This window comes from Phyllostomus discolor, chromosome 13 (assembly GCF_004126475.2).
Source record: "Phyllostomus discolor isolate MPI-MPIP mPhyDis1 chromosome 13, mPhyDis1.pri.v3, whole genome shotgun sequence".
Classification (NCBI taxonomy): domain Eukaryota; kingdom Metazoa; phylum Chordata; class Mammalia; order Chiroptera; family Phyllostomidae; genus Phyllostomus; species Phyllostomus discolor.
Genome location: NC_040915.2, coordinates 37,374,888 through 37,392,570, shown reverse-complemented (window position 1 = coordinate 37,392,570; position 17,683 = coordinate 37,374,888). Strand labels below are relative to the sequence as shown.

At 63.4% G+C, this 17,683-nt stretch overlaps 1 protein-coding gene across 2 annotated transcripts; it reads right to left on the bottom strand.

The window, feature by feature from the left end:
- Positions 1-378: 378 nt before the first annotated feature.
- HRH2 (histamine receptor H2) lies at positions 379-16,851 on the bottom strand. 2 transcript variants are annotated; one of them, XR_004900404.1, is made up of 3 exons: positions 15,215-16,851; positions 10,796-10,937; positions 1,675-1,761 (listed from the first exon to the last, which is right to left on the bottom strand). XR_004900404.1 is itself a non-coding variant. In XM_036014030.1 (2 exons), exons 1-2 carry the CDS (start codon positions 16,291-16,293, stop codon positions 1,572-1,574), a joined length of 1,269 nt encoding a protein of 422 aa, XP_035869923.1. In that variant the 5' UTR covers positions 16,294-16,850; the 3' UTR covers positions 379-1,571. The 2 variants fall into 2 exon arrangements, 1 of the variants encoding a protein (XP_035869923.1); XM_036014030.1 differs by lacking the exon at positions 10,796-10,937 and having other exon boundaries at positions 379-1,761; positions 15,215-16,850.
- Between the last annotated feature and the right edge of the window lie 832 nt (positions 16,852-17,683).

The window sequence follows — 17,683 nt, the reverse complement described above, 5'->3', positions numbered from 1 at the left end:
AGCGGCGGCCGTGCGAGACACGGTTTCCTCTGCGTGTGCCGCAGCCGGGCCTGCCTTCGCGCCGGCTGTGGGCGGGGCGGGGGGCGGGAGGAAGGAGAGCCAGGAACTCCCGGGGGGGCTGCCGGGAGGCTGTTCCGAGGGCCCTGAGAGCGGGGGGCAGCAGTGGGACGGGGCGGTGACAGGCCAGGGGGAGAGGATGCCGGGGCTGACCCGCAGTCTTTGAAGTCTGAGCCGGGGAACCCCGGGAGAGGAGCAGGTGTGAGGAGAAGGTCAAGGGCAATGGAGACGCCCGGGTGAAGGTGCTGTGGAGGCAGCCGTGGGGGCAGCTCCCAGAGGGGTCCGGGCTCCCGGGCTCACAGGTGTGTGAGCCACCTGCTCGGAAATAAGTCTCTGGGTCACTTCAGGTTCAAGGGTGTAAACGAGGCCACAGAGGGAGAGAAATTGCCGTGAGGAGGCTCGGGGAGCAGCCGCCCTGATGGCCAGGAGAGGACAGTGGGCAAGGAGGGGACACCTGGGGGGGTTCTGGGAACGAGGGGAAGAGTGGCTCGGGGAGGGGCAGTGGTCAGTGAAGAGAGTCTGGGGACACCGTCACCTCACTGGGGCTGTCACCGCCCACCTCCTTGGGTGTCTGCAACACCCTGCAAATAGGACCGGGGAGCAGAGATGCTCAGGGGGCCCCTGACCCGCTCAAGGTCATGCATCCCAGCAGGGGGTGCTGCAGGGTCAGCTGCCCCGCTCACCTCTGTTGCGCCCCCCACCTCCGCCCCTCCCCCTCTGACACCCGGCACGCCTTCCCCGAGAGCCCCCTCGTGCTCCAGTATGAAGGCCCCAGGCTCTGCTCTGAGCCCCGCAGGGTGGGCTCCGTCGAGGAAACATTCCGACCTCCCTCCCGAGAGGCGGTGTGGTGTCGCGTCAAGCACAGGGGCTTGAGGCCGGGCTTTGCGCCCATCGTCCTGTTCGTCTGTTCATTCATGTGTCCCTGCGACGGCCATTGCTCCAGGGCCTCCCGTGCGCCAGGCGCACGTCCCAGCTGAGCGGCCTTGGGCGGGCCCCTGCTGCTCTGAGCCTCAGTTTCCACCTCTGCAAGGCAGGGGCGGCGACCCTGGTCGCAGGCGGTGAGGGTTACGGGAGCCCGTGCAGGTGAGGTGCGTCACTCACAGCGGGAGCCCCGAAGACTGGGCTCCTCCTCTCCTTCCCTCCATCCTGCAGAGCCCGCGGGGAGCGAGAGGCCAGCACTTCGGGCGACACCCCCTGCTGTGCTCGGGGGCAACAGGCACCTCCACGCACACACGTGCACACACGTGTGCATACGCCCTGCATGTCCCCCGTCTCTGCTCAGAGCTCAGGGCCAGCACCAGCGTGAGTGCGGGACCTGGAGGAGCCCCGAACACCTCTCTGGGGAGGCTGAGCCCAGATAGGCCGCTCTGCCCAGGCCCGAGGGGCCCAGCAGCCCCACCGTGTGCTCTGGGAGTCCCCGGACCCAGGCTGGGGTGCCTCCCAGGTGGCTTCAGGGGCTGCTGGCCCCTTCGTGGCTCCAGGAGTTACATCTCGGTGACTGGGGAGCCGTACCATCAGTGTCCTGGGGCCGGGTCTAGACAGGCCGGGAGGGCGGCATCCTCCTCCCCGCTTCCTCGGGTGGCGTCCGCCGCGGCTGCTCCTCCGAGGGGCCCTCCTCGTGCCTGGAGGAACCGGAGGTCCCACAGGCTCTTGCAGCAGCTCAGAAGGTTGCTGGAGCACACGGTGCAGGGCGGCTTGGGCTTCCTGAGGAGACATAAGCACAGGTCAGGGCCGAGGTGACCACTAGTGGGGCCAGTGAGGGGGGCCAGTGGGGCCAGGGCCCAGCCGCTGGCCTCTGCTTTTTCTAAGCCAGGCCCCAGGAAGGGGGTCAATTTCCCATGTTCCCACAATGGGAATTCTTCCCTCATCCCACAGGGGGATTATTCCGGAGACCTGGGGACCTGCTTTCAAATCCCGAGTCTGCTTCTAACTTGCTGTGTGCTGTTGGTCAAGTGACTTAACCCCTCTGAGCCTCATACGGAGGCATATGAGGTTGACTATCTTTAAGAGATAATCTTTTGTACATATATATCTTTATATATATTCTTTATCTAACTGCTTTTCCAGTTCTTGAAAAGACTAAGCGTTCTAACGTCTGGCTCATAGTAGGACCCCAGTTAGTGCTTGCCATTTTTGAATCTTAAGGAAATGATTCCCGAGCACCTATAGCACGCCGGGCACGCACTGGGGGAAGGCGGGGAGGAGTCGACGCAAACATTCATTCAGGCCCTTGCGTCGAAATCCGCTGTGAACAACCCTGTCTCTCCACGAGAGTGTGGGCTCCCCAAAGGCAAGGCACTCGTCTTCCGAACTCCTGCTGTGTGGCTGGCACTTAGTAGGTCCTCAGTTAAGGTCAACCTGATCGAAGGAGAAGGTACTGAAGGCACACAAGCCAAACGCTAGGTAGGACTTTTTTTTTTTTTTTCCCACGAAGTATGTGACATACATTTTCGGGAAGCAGAGGATTTCTCTCACTTCAGGGCATGCAAAGCTCCTTCGCCCTGTTCCCGCTCAGACGTGGGTGGCCGAGCCGCTGTCCCTCCAGCTGCGTCCACCGAAATTCCTTCCTCGTCTGTGCCGCGAGCCCCACGATGCCGGAGGGAAAGGCTCGGCGAAAGCTCCCGTGTTTGGGGGCCTAGCCCCTGCCTCCCCCTTTGTGGCCGAGAGCGGGGCGCAGGCTGCGAGCTCTGTTCCAGCAGCCAGACCCAGGCGAACTGAGGGCGTTATTTTGTGTGACCGTAGCTCACGTTCACGAGAACGTCTGTCTAACTGATCCTGCATTTCCATTCATGGTGACAACGTAAAGGCTTCTTATACGTGCCTTTCAGTGAAGACAGAGGGTTGGTGCAGACGTTTACATGCGGATATAACGCAGGTCAGGGAGCACGCTGAGCTGGACGGGAGAGGGCTTACACGCGCCTCCGGTGTGGGGAGGGCCGCCATAGTCCCCGGCCTGGCCCAGCTCGCCCTGGGCCCAGACACGGAGACACTGGGCACGACCTGGCGTCCCCAGAGCCGCTGTCAGGCGGACCTGCAGCTCCGGGGCAAGGCGAGATCCAGCCTCGGCTCCAAGGCCGAGAGTGCTGCCCCGTTTCTCCCTTCCCCGCCTAGGCTGGAGGCGTGGCTTTCCCAGTCTGTCCCCTGGTGCTGAGACCCCTCCTGGTGCCTCCGACTGTCCCATGAGGCTCCCTGTGGCCTCACCTCCAGCCACTGTCTCTTAGCCACCAAGGGAGTCAGATTCCCTATTTCTTCCCCTTCCCAGGTGGAGAGAGGGAGAACGTCCCCACAGGGTCCCTCAGATGGGAGCTGCAGGTTTGGGGGTCTGACTTTGCAAGGGCTTGCCCACTGGGACACGGCCGGGGCCCACGCCCCCCCCGGAACACTGGAGGCCGCAGCCCTCCCTGGGGCCTGGCTGGGCCCCCCTTCCCCAGAACACCCGGCCTCCCCCGGACCTCAAGGTCGTCCCCCTGGCGCTCCAGGGACTGGCGTCGCTCTCCGTGTCGGCCGTGTACACGTTTGACCGGGCAGGCGGGGATCTGCCCTTGCATCAGCAGTCCAGACGGAGCCCGGGGCGCTGGTAAGGTGACTTTCACTGAGTGAGTGGCATTACCAAACACGGTTCACGGTGTCCCTCGCGTGGGGCGTAAGATGGTCAGTGTCCCTACCATTCTCAGTCCCTGCCCCGTCTTTAACAGTGCTGCCCGTTCACTCTTCCTGTTGTTTGTGACGTTCATGATTCCTGTAGTCCTGCCAGTTTTACACGTTTCTGAAGCCGGTTTACTTGGAATGTATTAGAGTTGCCTCCTTTCTGGAGAGCTGAACCTTTAAGAGGATGACCATCTTTGCCTTGAGCGACACTCTTTTGCTTACGGCCCGCTTTGTTCGACGTGAGTGTAGCTGCCCGTGCTTCCTTGGGTTAGCAGTTGCCTGGTTTATCTTATTTTTCCTTCCTTGTGCTTTCGACATTTTTTGTTTCCTTATGTCCATCTCTTGTAAAAAGACGTGTTTGGACATAACATATCCAGTCTGAGGATCTTCCTTGTTTTCAGTGTCCAGCCTGTTCCATGCGCATGTGCCGTGACCCGCCTCGCCGACCGGGGTCAGGGGCGGTCTCAGCGCTACTGTGCGGGAGGCCTCCTGAACCCTGGTTTTCTCGTCAGGGAATGTCAGCGACAGCGACCTCATGGGACCGCAGGCAGTAAGGACCACAGACGGTGAACGCCAGGCCCTTCCCGTGGCTCTGCGGCACTGACAGGGCAAACGGTCATGCAAACGGTCACGCACGCAGATGCGCCGTGGCATGTGCTCTTCCCGTTGCTTGAAAGTCCTCCTCCTCCTCCCTCTCTCTCTCTCTCTCTCTCTCTGTCTCGTCAGTAAATACAAATTTGAAAATAAAAAGAAGCAAAGAGGACCCTGGGCGGGTCTGACAGGCAGGGACGCCAGCCAATCGTAAGAGCACAGGGCGGAGCTGTCCGTCTGAACTTCGGCAGTGAAGGCCAGAGCAGGCACGCCGGGGCACCTCCCGCAGCAGGGGCTCTGCAAACACCGTTCACGTTCACGACAAATAAGGCAAAACTGTCTAGAAAAGGGAGCCCCCAGAACTCCCTTCTTATTTTTTCCCTATGACAGGGGGCTTGAAGGGTCCCGGCGCTGCAGGCCCCTGAAAGGACTTTTGACTGGGGAGCGCCCAGGGCACACCACCCCGAGTACTGGCGGGTTGCCACCCGGGGCCGCCCCGGGAGCCCTCGGAGGGAGGGGCTGGCTGGGACTCTAACAGTCCTCAAGGGCCTCCCCGTAGTCGGCGTCCGTCCGAATGGTGCTGCCGTGTGAGCGAAGGAGCGGCGGGAGCTGGCATTTACTCCGTGCTCTCGGGCGAGGTCCTGCGCGGGTGCTTTGCCTCCTTTCCCCAGTTAACCTCGAGGGCGCTCTAAGGCAGCCCTAGGGGTCCCATTGCACAGACCAGGAAACTGAGGCTCCGGCGGGAGAGAGATGCCCCCGAGTCACTCAGAAGCAGAGCTCAGGTTTCAGCCCTCAGCTGTTGGCTCCCAAGGGCGCTCCCTTCCCACGGCGGCACGCCCCTGCACCAGGGACAGGCTAAGTAACGAATCCGGCAGAATGGGACCACGAGAGCTGTGGAGACAGTCAGGGCAGGGTCGCCAGTCTCACGAAACTCGTGGGTGTGAATGGGTGCACCGGTGAGTGTGTGAGTGTGTGGGCATGCGCACGTACAGGAGTGCGTGTGCGTGGGTGTGCATGGGCAGGGCTGTGTGTCACAAAGCCACTCTTCCCCCCGGGGATCGAGGAGGCTCCGTGGAGCAGGTGGCATTTGAGCCGGGTCTGGGGCAGCGGGTGGAAATTGAGCAGGGGTGTTGGGGGGCAGTTTCCACTCACCGGTGAGGGGGGCAGCATGGCTGCGGGCTGTGGTCTGGGAACAAGAAGAGGAGCAGCTGAGGATGAGGAGGGAGGGGGAGCAGGTGGGAGTCAGGAGCCCGAGGAGGGCAGCCCCCGTGCAAGCGCTGGGGAAGGCTCCGGAATAGGGGAAGGGCAGGAACCGTCTCAGCTTGTGGCCTGGACGGGCCCTTCTCCAGGATGTCACAACTCCGTGGGTCAGTGCGACTGTACCTGCCGGTGGCAGTGAGTGCCTGGCCTGGGTGGGCGGGGGCGGGGGCGCGACCCTCTGGTGAGGAGTCTGCGACCCCCCTTGCCCCCACCCCCGGGAGAGCTGAGGCTCAGAGCACCGGCCGACATTGGCAGGGGTGTCCTCTCTGAGGCCCTCAGGGGGCCGTCAGGTCCAGTACTTGCTGTGTGCTTGCCCGGCGAGGTGGCCGCTGCCACCCACGTCTTCACGGGCAAGGAACCAGCCCGTCCTGAGGTTAGGCCACCTGACCGAGGTCGCCCAGCCAGGGGTTGGAGGGGCAGGGCCCCGTGCCACCCCTGCCGGTTCCACAGTCTGCGAGCTCTGAGCCCGAAGAGCAGCTGGGGATAGCCGCGGTCCACGGGGCTCCCGCCACGTGCCCGGCCCGGCGCCGAGCGTTGCGTGAGCATCAGCTGGGCGAGCGCACACCTGCCGTCCTCCTGGTTCGCCGGGGAAGGGAACGGAGGCCAGAGCGGTTAGGAGACGCGCCTGGGGCCACACGGCTTGAGTTACACGTCGCAGCACGTTGAGCTTGTCGCTTGACGACACAGAGGCTTGGGGAGCCCTACTCCCACTTAGCAAGCCCCCCCGCTGCCTCCCTGTCACCCGCTTCCTGCTGCTGAACTCGGTCTGCCGTGCAAGGAGAGGACGATGACACGACGACCGTGCCGGTGAGCTGGGCACTGAGCGCTGCACTTGGACCACACCCATGTGACACCCGTCCCGCAGCTGTCGTATTCTTGTCTCTAGCAGAGAACTGCGGCTGCTCAGCCAGGGACGCACAGCAAACACGTGTGGGGGCCTGACAGAGCCCAGCCTGGCTGGGCTGCACAGCCAGAGCCCCCCTGCCCGGCCCCACCCCCCACCCCGCTCTCACGGGGAGTTGGGGTCCTGCTCAGATCTGCCCAGCCCTGGTGTGAACCTCCGGCAACCTCCACTCAGGACCGGCTGGCTTGTCCACACCCCCTCCCCCGGCTGGCTCCGCATCGCCGGGCCCCTCTGTTTGATTCGAGACTTATCTGCTCTCTCGCCTCTGAGCGGACGTGGGTCTCGCCTTTCTGATGGTTTCTCCTCAGCCCTGTGCCCATCCATAAACGTCAGTGGCCCCTTCTCTTCGCTGTCTACACCCTCTGCCCCGTCAGCACCCACGGTGCCCGCAGGACCCAGCCCTTTGTGGCTGAGAGCGCAAGGTACTTCCCCCATGGCCAGCCGGTGGCTGCGGGAAGCCAGTGGCCTGTCTAGAAGACAATGAAGCGACGTGTGACCGAAGGCCTAAAATATCCCTCCCCTCTGACCAGTGACTCAGTTTCTGGGAGTGCCCTTTCTAGGGAAATCACCTGAGAGACACAAAGTGTTCTCCGAGTGCAGATGTTCGTCACGGGGTTGCTGCGAGCAGCACAAAACGTGGAGACGGCGGTAAGGCACGAAAATAACTCGCTTTAGACAGCTCCGCGGCTCCTCGGGGCGCCTCACACCCCCGTCCCTGCCAGTGGCTGCTGTCAGACACCCTTCTCAGGCCTGCGCCCGTGTCTCTGTCCTCGCCTTCAATCCTGATGCCCACCTAGGGCCTCACTGAAGCAGCTACTAGTAGCGCTCCATCTTACAGATGAAGAAACTGAGGCGGGGGAGGTTCAGTACTGTGTCCGAGGCAGCCTGACCCTGCAGGCACAGCTGCTCCCAGGGCAGCGGCAGCTGCTCGTTCCCGTTCCCACCACCAGGGAGTGAGTCGTCGGATGGGGCCAGTGTGCCAGGAGCGGGCTGTGTCTCAGGCGGGGTGGGCAGGGAAGGATGCTCTTTGGAGATACGGAGGGGTCGCTGCGGCTTCTCACCCGTGCTCGCCCCGTTGCCAGGGCTGCCCCCCACGCTCGCCCCCTGTCCCCCGTTCAGGTGGCAACTGCAGGCGAGGGCTCAGGCAGTTTCTTCAGCCTCAAACGGAAACCCTAGTGAGATAGCCCCGGGGCATTTGGTTTTCTAGAGCCTGAGGGAGCAGCTCCCCACCACCCAGAGGGGCAGCGGGACCTCCCTCGGGGGGCTGCCCGGGGCAGGAGGCTGAGAGTTAGGTGCCACGGTGGGCCCTGCCCCTGCTCCTCTCCTCCGGGCTGAAAGCCCTGACTGGAGATGGGGCTGGGGCCCCTGGAGGGTGTGTGTGGGGGGCGGGTGTCGGAAAGCACGGGAGGCTGTGCCCTTCCCGCCTGCTGGGAACCAGGTCAAGGGAGGGTCCCCTGCAGACGGGGCCGTGTGGAGGCTCCGGGCAGCCTCTGTGCCCTCGCCCTTCTCCCACCGGGGTGCAGGAAGCCCCTAAAGTCCCCCAGGCCGACAGTGAGCCCCGGGGTGTGGCTGGGCCTTGGGGCCTACCCGCTGGGGGAGTCCTGGGGGGGCTGGGGTGCCGCAGCAGAGGCTCGGGCCCCTGGGAGGATATGGTTGGCCCTCCACAGTGCCAGGGAGGGCCCAGGAGCGGGCCACGTATGTCCCCTGGGCCCAGGGTGGCACGGGCGCTGTGGGTGGGGAAGCCGGCAGGGCAGGTCTAGACGGTGGCCCAGAGGATGCCGCCCTGGGAACGGAGCTAGTCCTGGGAAGATGGGGTGGCGGGGGCGGAGAGAGTCGTGTACGGACTGGCTTTACAGCTGAAGCAGACTGCGCTCCCCCGGCCTGGAAAACGTGTTGTCTGGTCTGTGGGTGCGGGAGCAGCCTGAAACAAAGAACCTCGCACCTGGGCGGACTCAGGGACGTGCTCTTGTGCCCAGGAGCAGGCATTGATGTCCTGGGTCCCTCCCCCAGCCCTGGGAGGGAGCTGCCTCAGCCATCGGCCTGACTTTTCGGATTCGGACAGAGTTTTAGAGAAGGAAGCGCTTGTCCAAGGTCACCCGGCCGGCAGCACCTTCAGAGCTCCCCAGCAGACCGGGCACCGACCGGCTCCCCGTTGCCTGGGGCTCCCCTGCACCCCCCCCTCCCCCCCGGCCTGCACACGCTGCCCCTTTGCCTGAGCGGCACCTCCAGCAAGGGCCCGCGGCCGCCAGGGCCGAGGTCGTTGCACATGCCTGCACCCGTCCCTGCTCCCCTGGCGCCCCCGTGAGCGCCCCCCTCCCCACGCACACCCCGGGGGAGCGGGCACAAAGTGTGAGGGAATGCGGGTCAGTAAGACTCAGCAGCCCCCACGCAGGAGACTGCGGCCTGCCTAGGGATTCGGTGAGGCTCTTTCTGCTGCCTAGCGAGGGCCCCGCCCCGTCTGTCTGCTCCGGGAAGTCAGGGAGGGAGCCCAGGGCTGTGCCTCCCCGGGGGCTGCGGGCGCTGGTGGAGGGAGCGGGGTCTCTCTTTGGCTATACGGCGTTCCCGTACTCCGTTTCACCAACACCTCGGTGTCTGCGAGTATCCTGCGTCTCCCAAGTCAGCGTGGGGAGGGCGGGTTCCCTCAGGCCCCGGGCACTGAGGCCTGCCTGGCCGCCCGCCCTGAACGTCTGGGCGCAGGTGAGGGCGGCATGTGCCCTGCCCCGGCATGAGGAGGGCCCCAGTCTCTTGTACAGCCAGTGACGCCCGGAGCCTCCATCCCTCCCTGTGCACGGCGGCCGTCTGCACAGCCGAGCGGACCCACCGATGCTGTGTAGAGCCATCTGCCTCTTTTTGGCACTTGGGACAACCGCCCCCCACTTTCTATTTCCAGGTAGAGGGGGAAGTGGTCCCCATACCCCAGGAGAGCCTCTGGGGCCGTGGACACCCAGTGGACACCGCCCTGCCCCCCACATGGCCACAAACAGCCCTTGTGGGTTCCACACACACGAGCCCCACCACACAGCGGAGAGCTGCTGTGACTCATTGCTGCTTCTCTGGAAGCAGCTGCTGGCACCCGAAGTCTCAGCTCTTTGATGGGCGAGGAAACCGGGCTCTCGGGGGCGGGGGGTGTGATGGACGCAAGGCCACGCAGACGGCTGGCCGCGGAGGCGGTGGGAGGCCCAGGCCTGGCGGCCAGCACCCAGTCCGCCCTCACCTGCCGCCGGCCCCGCGCTCACAGCTCGGGTCGTGCCAAGGACAGATTTCACTGGATTTGCCTCCACGCTCCGAACGGTTCATTAGTATGAAAAGCATGTTCTTCGCTGCTCTTGCCAGAAGATTCTTGACACAAACACAGTTGGGGTTTTGCATAATTTCTCTCGCTTGTTCAGCGTTTGTGTGTAATTAGTGTTGGAACGCTCTCTGGAGACTGGTCCAGCCCCCTGTTTTCAGATGAGGGAGACCAGGCTCCGGATCAGGGCCTCGGGCTTTGCTTAAATTGGTGCTAAGCCGCATTGCCATCCTCACAGAGAGGCAGTTTCATTCCCGTTTTGCAGATGAGCAAGCTGAGGCTCAGAGAAGGGAAGCCAGCTGCCCGAAGTCACAGAGCCGGCGAGTGCCGGGGCCGGGGTCAGCACCCATTTCTTTCCTCTACATGGGGGGCCGGCAGACCCCAGGGCCTGTGGGCCAGATCCAGCCCACCACATACTTTTTGTTTGAAACAGTGGAGAGAAAAAGGAAAAGAATAGTAATAATATTTCCTGACTGGTGAAAATGACACGGGACTCAGTTTCCAGTGTCCGTGAATCGGGCTGTAACGGGACATAGCCACCCCCATTTGCTCACGTACTGTCTGCGGCGTCTTTAGTCGTGCAAGGGCGGGGCTCAGTGGGTGTGACAGAGAGCCGCAAGCCTGGCCCCTTGCAGACAAGGTTTGCTGACGCCTGCCCTACACCGGGCCATCTTCCCTGGGGCCAGGGGGGTCTGCAGCCTGCTCCCTGCGACAAGGGTGTCAGGACTGAAATTCAAGACAAACCGTGTGCCCTGGGGCCGGCTTCCCTGGACAGACAGCCTTTTCCTAGTTTGTTCACCGGGAGTGCACCTTGTTCTTATGGGCACGTAGCTACTGGCGTGACCTCAAAGCACAGGTCCCGTCCCTCCCCGTCACAGCCCCTGGGAAGGCAGCCACATGGCAGGTCCCAGCAGGTCCCTTCAGAGTCGGAAGGAGCTGGAAGTGTAGGCGGGAAAGGGCAAGGCCCAGGGAGAGGGGGAGGGGCTGGCTTCAAAGGCACCGTCATGGGGGGGAGGGGGCGGGTGGGTAAATGCGGAGTTCTCTACCTTTTAAGTGACTCCTGGGGGGTCATGATTTATTCTCCTTGACTTTTGAGGCTGTGAAAGGCTTCCCGCCTCCTCTCCCTGTGCTCGCCTTCCCTTGACTTCCTCTCCCAGGCGGAGGAGGGGGTCTCACTCCCCAAACTCTCTGAAGAGACAGAAGATGAAAAGGATTAACTCCTGGTTGTAGCGGGGCCGCCGGGGCAGGAGGCAGGGGCTAGGGCCGTGGGCACCTGATGGACCGGGCCGACCTCAGACGGGGGAGCAGCCTCACAGGCCCACCGGGGCGGGGGGCCGGGTAACGCCCATGCACTTGGTGAAGGAGAAATGGGTGGGAAGAGGGGAGGCGTGAAACAAAAGAAAAGAAAACACAAAACAGAACAGAGACATACAGGAAGGAGGGGAAGGTAGGGAAGAAAGAGCCTCACAAACAGCTTGGCACAAAGGAGGCAGGAGCGAAAGGGCAGGCGTCACAGCAAACGGCCGGTGGGGGCAGATCTATGGAGAGGGGAAGCAGGCTGGTGGCTGCTGGGGAAGGCCGGGGTTGGGGGTGACAGCTGAAGCCCCCCAGCTTCTCTGGGGGTGGTGAGAATGTTCTCCAATGGGCACTGGCGGTGGCCGCACGGCTCTGCCTGTGAGTGCACTAAAAGCCGGTGAGCTGTACGCCGGAAACCGCTGAATGGTGCCTGCCGCATGCGGAGTGCGTCTCAACGGGACTGTTTATGTAGAAGGTAGGGAATGAACACACAGAGGCAAAACGAGAGGAAAGAGGGGAAGACGGAGGGCGAGGAACGAAATCCGAGTCTGTTTAAGCCCCTGTCATTGTGCTGGGCACTGGGCCCTGTGCCCGTGTCCCCAGCTCCCTCTTCCTCCTACGGCTCTGAAGAGTCGATTCCCGCTGCCGCACAGGTAAGGAGACCGCAGCTCCCACGGCCCAGGGCCGTGCCCAGCGCCACCCGGCTGCTGTATGGCGGGGCCGGGACTCACGCCGTGCTCCCTAATTTCCACGCTGAGGCAGGAGAGCCCCCCCTCAGCCTCCTGGTGTGATCGCCAGGCCAGGCACCGAGGGAGGGCACAGGGGACAAGCAGCCGGCAGGGTCTGCTGCAGGGGGGCAGCCGGGCCCCTTTGTTGGGGGGGGGTGGGGAGCAAACTGTTCGGGGAACCTCTGCAAAGAGCACCCCCGAGGGCCACGGGGAATGCTGGAGTCGGTGCCCCGGACGGCTAGACCGTGCTCGAACCCGAATGACCCCAGCAAACCAAACTGAGCTCCGGCAGGGATGCGCTACGGGAAACTTCCTTTCAGAGCGCCCAGGATGGCTGCGGCTTCCCCCCTACGGTGCTGTGGCCTCGTGCGCCCGCCTGGCCTGGACTTCTAGCCGAAGAGAAGGCAGCTCCGGCGTCCCCTGGGCCCCCCACCTCTGGCCCAGCTGGGCGGTGCCTGGGGCCCCCGCCCCAGCTCGCAGCACTTCCTGTGCTTTGGGCACCCGTCTCCTCACCCTCCTGGGCTCCTCCGCGCCAGGGCGAGGGGCGGGGCCTCTTTCTCCTCCGAGACGCTGACCCTCGGAGTCACGGCAGCAGTGGGTTCTGCTGCAGGGCCTGCCCCCCCCCCCATGCCAGTAAATTGGAGGGAGGACCATTGTGACCTCCAGTGTAAAAAAGGGGAACCGGGAACCTCTGAGCTCCCATTGGGCTCCTGGAACTCCCCTCGGTGAGACTCGGTTTCCTGGTCTCTAACTCAGGTGCAGTGTTAGGCACTCGTCAGGGCACTTGAGGCCTTAGAACAACGTCCTGTAGTCACGCACTCACTCATCGAACTGAGGTGGCTGGGCTTGTGCCATGCCGGGCGCAGTGCTCGGTGTTGGGGACCCAGCAGTGGACGTCAGATACAGGCGGGTGCTCACACCCTGCAGCGTGCCGGGCACCCACAGGACACTCGGGAGTGGGGCTGCTACTTCTGTTGTCGCTCAGGCCTCGGCGTTGGCTGCCTCACTAGCTTGTGTCACTCGGGCCATTGAATGGGCTTCTCCAAGCCTCAGTTTCCCCATCTGTAGGGTGAAGACTAAACAGACACCTACTTCACTGGGTCGCTCGGAGATTGAAAGGAGGCCGCGCGTCTGAAGGGTCCGCCCCCGCCCTGGATGGACGGGTCTTCCCTGTGCTCACTCGAGGCTCAGCCCAGAGGCCTGCTACCCGGGGCGGGTTGCCCGGGTCCTGTGCCGCCTCACCTGGTGCCTGGTGCCCACCTGAGCACCTCACTTGGTTCCCACCTGAGCACCTCACCTGGTGCTCAGTCCTTGGCACGTGCTGTACCGAGCCACGGCCAGCCTGCTCCTCAGCTGCCCCCTGAGCAGCTGCAGGTGGCGTGGGGCAGGGGTCTTGCCTTACCTCCCTCTGTCCCCTTAGCCTCTGGCACGGGGCGGGGATGGGATGCCCTCACAGAGTGATCGGTACATACAAGCAATGGCCCCGTTGTAAACCTGGCAGCTAGGGGTGCCCGGTGAGTGGTAGCTCTTGTTGAGGCTTACTGCATGTTTCCCCAAGGATTGGGGGAAGCAGCCCATTTACCCCGAGGTCACGTAGGTCAGAGCGGGAGGAAGTGGTGTACAGGACTGGGCCGAGTCGCGCTGGCACCTTCCCAGAGTCCACCCCGCCCGATTTGCCCTCTGTCTGCTGCAGGAACTGCATTAGCTCCGCCCTGGAGGCTGCTTCCTGAACAAGGGAGGGAGGGAGGCCGAACGTGGGCGGGCATCGTGCCCACCAGGGCTGGGCGGGTGTTGTTGTGGAGAGACCCTCGCGGGCCGCAGTGAGGGTGGATCTTCGAGGGACGGTCCAGAGGCTGGGAGGGGGCTGGATGCAGAGGGATGGCAGTGGGTGGTGGGAGCACCCCAGGCTTGAGTCTTTGGGCACCGGGACCCCCACCCATCCACCCGGCTGCTGCGGTGACCAGAGAGGGCACGAGGCCCAGGAGTCTGGTTGGGCGGTTGCCCCCACAATGACCTACAGAGACCGGAACCCCGAGGGTGGGGGTCTGTGGTGTCCGGCCCAGCTTTTCTTGAGACCAAACAGGTACCCAGGGGGGTTGCAGAGCCTGCTGGCATCCCTTAACGCACACACACTCAGGCGACTCTGGCAGGTGAGCAGGGCAGGCTGCGTGAGGGCAGACCGCATGCCCTATGAGGTGAGGAAACTGAGGCCCGAGAGAGGCGGGGCTTGCTCGAGCCAGAGGGAGCGGGGGCGGAGCTGAGACATGCTCAGAAGGTCATTGCTACATCCCCGGTGCCCGGCCCGGATCTTGGCTGATGGTGGGAAGATGGTGAATGTGTGTGAGTGAGTGAATGAGTGAGTGAATGAATGGCTCAGTCACACAGACCAGCATTCTGGGGCGCACAGGCATGGTCTGTGGAAGAGGAGGAAAGGGGGGCTCTCTGAGCACGTCCGTGGGCCAGGTGTCCTACCAGTGTACTGTCACTCGCTGTCTCCCAGCTCCCCACGCAGGGAGCGGGCATCTCTGTGTTTGTGGTGTGGTTCCCGTTGAACACCCTGCCCCGGCTGTGCTGGAAGGAGACTTTGGTGGACACGAGCCTCCTCCCGGTCCTGTTGACTCTTCAGCCGGCATGCCCCCTGGAGATGAACCTGGGGCATCCCCTCCCTGAAGTCTCCCGCGCCCCGAGCACCCAGAGACCCCCGAGCCTGTTTTCTCACAGCCGGGAGTCCGCTCTGCTCTCTTCTCCTCCCTCCAGGACCACCACCCCAGGCCCCTTCACCAATGCCCCGTCTCCTCCTCCTCGTACACGTCTTAGGGGGCAACCCGAGCCCTCTTTCCACAGCACGGAGCCACCTGGGTCACCCCTCCTCACTTCCAACCCTCCGGCCTCCCCTATGGCCCATGCATGGCACACTGTCTGAGGCCCCGCCTGCCCGACTGGGCCAGTCCCTTTTCCCCTCTGACTTTCGCGCCCCCAGCATAAGCGCTGGTGCATAGTAGGTGTTTGGAGGACCAGCTGCATTTCTCATTCCACCCCCAGGAATGGGCACTCCTGCACGGCCCCTGAGGGCTGTCCCGCAGGGGTTAAGTGAGCAATCCCAGCAATGACTGACAGCTAAGTGGCAGAGTCAGGCCTCAAACTTAGGACTTCTGATGGTCAGGACAGTGCAGCGAGAAAGAAGGGCCCACGAGTTCTGGATTCGGGGCCCTCGGCCCCGGTCCCAGCTCTGTGGTTCTGGGCAGGTTGTGGTCCTTTGGAAAGAGAGGTGAAGCGTTCCACCTTGAGGGGCTGCGTGTGCTGTGTGACACAGCGAGCGCAAGGTTCGCAAATGCTCACAGAGCACACCAGCACCTCGTGAGCAGGGACCGCCTAAACGGTCCCCATCAGCGGGGCCCCTCCCTGCGCCCCTGCCTGGGCATGAGTCGCCGGGGGAGTTACCTGTCTGTGGCTCCACGAGGTGCCGCGGCCTCTCTCCCACTCCACACCTGGAGCTTCAGCGGCTTCTCCTCCTGCTGCCTGGGCTCCCGGCTCTGCGTCCTGGAGAGCCGGGAGCCGCCGTCGGCCCTCAGGGAAGGGTCGTGGGCGTAGCGGCCGGCCGACCGGCAGCGCAGGAGCTGCTGGTACGCCGTGCGGAAGTCCCTGTTCAGAGCGGCGTACAGGATGGGGTTCAGGGCCGAGTTGGCGTAGCCCAGCCACAGAACCACGGCTTCGAACACCTTGTTGATGGCATCGTCCCCGGTCAGCCCGCGGTAGACGAACACGGTGAAGTAGGGGAACCAGCAGACGATGAAGGCCCCCATCACGGCGGCCAGTGTCACCGTGGCTTTGTGCTCCCTGACGGTGGCCGCCTTCCAGGAGCCGACGTGGTGGATCCGCTTGGCCTGATCCCGCGCGATCTTGAAGATGCGGCAGTAGGTGATGCACATGACCCCCAGGGGCACGTAGAAGGTGACCAGCCCGTCCACCAGGCCGTACACCAAGTTGACCTGGACTTTGCAGGACACGATGGTGGAGTTGACCCCGCTGGTCTTGTTCCTGCTGTTCCACTCCAGGTGGATGGGCAGGAAGGACAAGGTGATGGAGACGGCCCAGATCAACACCAGGGAGACGCCGACCCGGGCCGGGGTGACCAGCACGGGGTAGCGCAGGGGGTCCGTGATGGCGTAGTACCGGTCAAGGCTGATCATGAAGAGGTTGAGGATGGAGGCCGTGCACAGCATCACGTCCAGGCTGGTGTAGACATCGCAGAGGGCCTTGCCGAAGTCCCACCTGCAGGACAGCTGGTAAACGGCCGAGAAGGGCAGCACCAGGAGGCCGAGGAGCAGGTCGGTGATGGCCAAGGACACGATGAAGCAGTTGGTCAGGCTGCGGAGCCGGCGGTTCAGGCCCACGGCCAGGCAGACGACCACGTTGCCGGCGACAGTGATGACAATGAGGACAGTGAGGGCCACGCTGACCGCGACCTTGAACACAGTGGAGTCGGGACAAGGGGGAGAGGTCGCGTTGTTGGCCTCCATCCTGGGACGCCGGAAGCTCCTTCCTCTGCCCACAGCCCCTGGCCGCTGCTCTCCCCGCAGCCCAGTGTGTCAGCTACGCCGACCGCGGGGCTCCAGGCCGCCCAGCAGAGCCGAGAGGAAGTGTCCCGGCGTGGGGAGGCCACAGTGACCGGCTCGCTGCTGCCTTTCTACAAGTAAATAAGTACAGCAGTCTCCTAGGGGGTGCCGGCCGTGAGCGTGACTGGCCCAGAGGCAACGTGGGTGGCCGAGACTCCGGTCCGCAGCTCGCCCCCTGCAGAGTGGGCTCCCCCCGGGGACTGCAGCGTCTCTCCTCTCTCCGGGTCGTGCATGGGGACCGAGGCGCCGGAGCCTTCGCCGGGCAGCGGCTTTGGTTTTATGCGGGAGGGGTCATGCGGTGATGCGGCCGCATCCTTCTTCATAGCTGACGGCCGCCCCCATCCATGCGACAGGGGCCAAGGCCGGCTGCGCCTGCCTCCTGGGAGCACTGGGGAGCGGGAGCTGAAAATGCAAAGGGTGAGTGTTGAGCACCTTGAACCCAGGCCGAGAGAGCGACCCAATTCGCGGCGATTCGCTCTAGACCTTGGCCTCCCTGCGAGATACCAGGAGGCCAGGGTAAGGGCCTCCTCTGAGGAGGCGCCGCGGCCGTAGGGGTGTGCAGTGCGGGAGGAAGGGAGTTGGGGTACGACGGGGTTGACCTCGGGTCACTGCGAGAGGTATGGTTGCAGGAACTGTTTCTACTGGAGAAAGAAAGATCTGGACAGAAGCTCCGGGCTCCAGGAGGCGGGCCGCGTCTGCCCGTTTCGTGCCGGTGCCCCACGGGTAGGCACTAAGACTCTGATGGATAGATCATAAAGTGAACGAATAAGTAAACAAATGTAGGGCATTTACTCTGAGACCGTGCCGAGAACAGGTGTTACCCAGAATGCCGCCGTACCCTCGATCAAGGGCCGACCACCGTTTCAGGAAGGTGTTCTCTGCTCCGTGTCCCACGTGGTCTCGGCTGCAGGGACTCAGCTCTGGCACCTGGAGGGGACGCCACCGCCACAGCCGGGCACGTGAGCGAGCGGACCTGTGCTCCAAGGAGACTTGACTACCGGCGGTGACCTTTGAATTTCACATGAACTTCACACGGCACAAAGTATGTTTCTATATATTTGCTCCAACTCTACACAACTATTTCCAAACTATTGAAAAATGTAAAAGCCATTCCTAGTTTGCGGGCAGCACGGAACCAGGCAGGGGGCAGGGCTTACTGCCATCGAGGTCAGCCAACCGCACCCCAACCAGCTCCTGCTCTACCCACCGATCTACATCTTTTCCTGTTCGGCAACCAGGTGGCCCCACATCCGGGTCAGCTGTCACGGAGTTCACGGAATCTCTTGAATAGCTG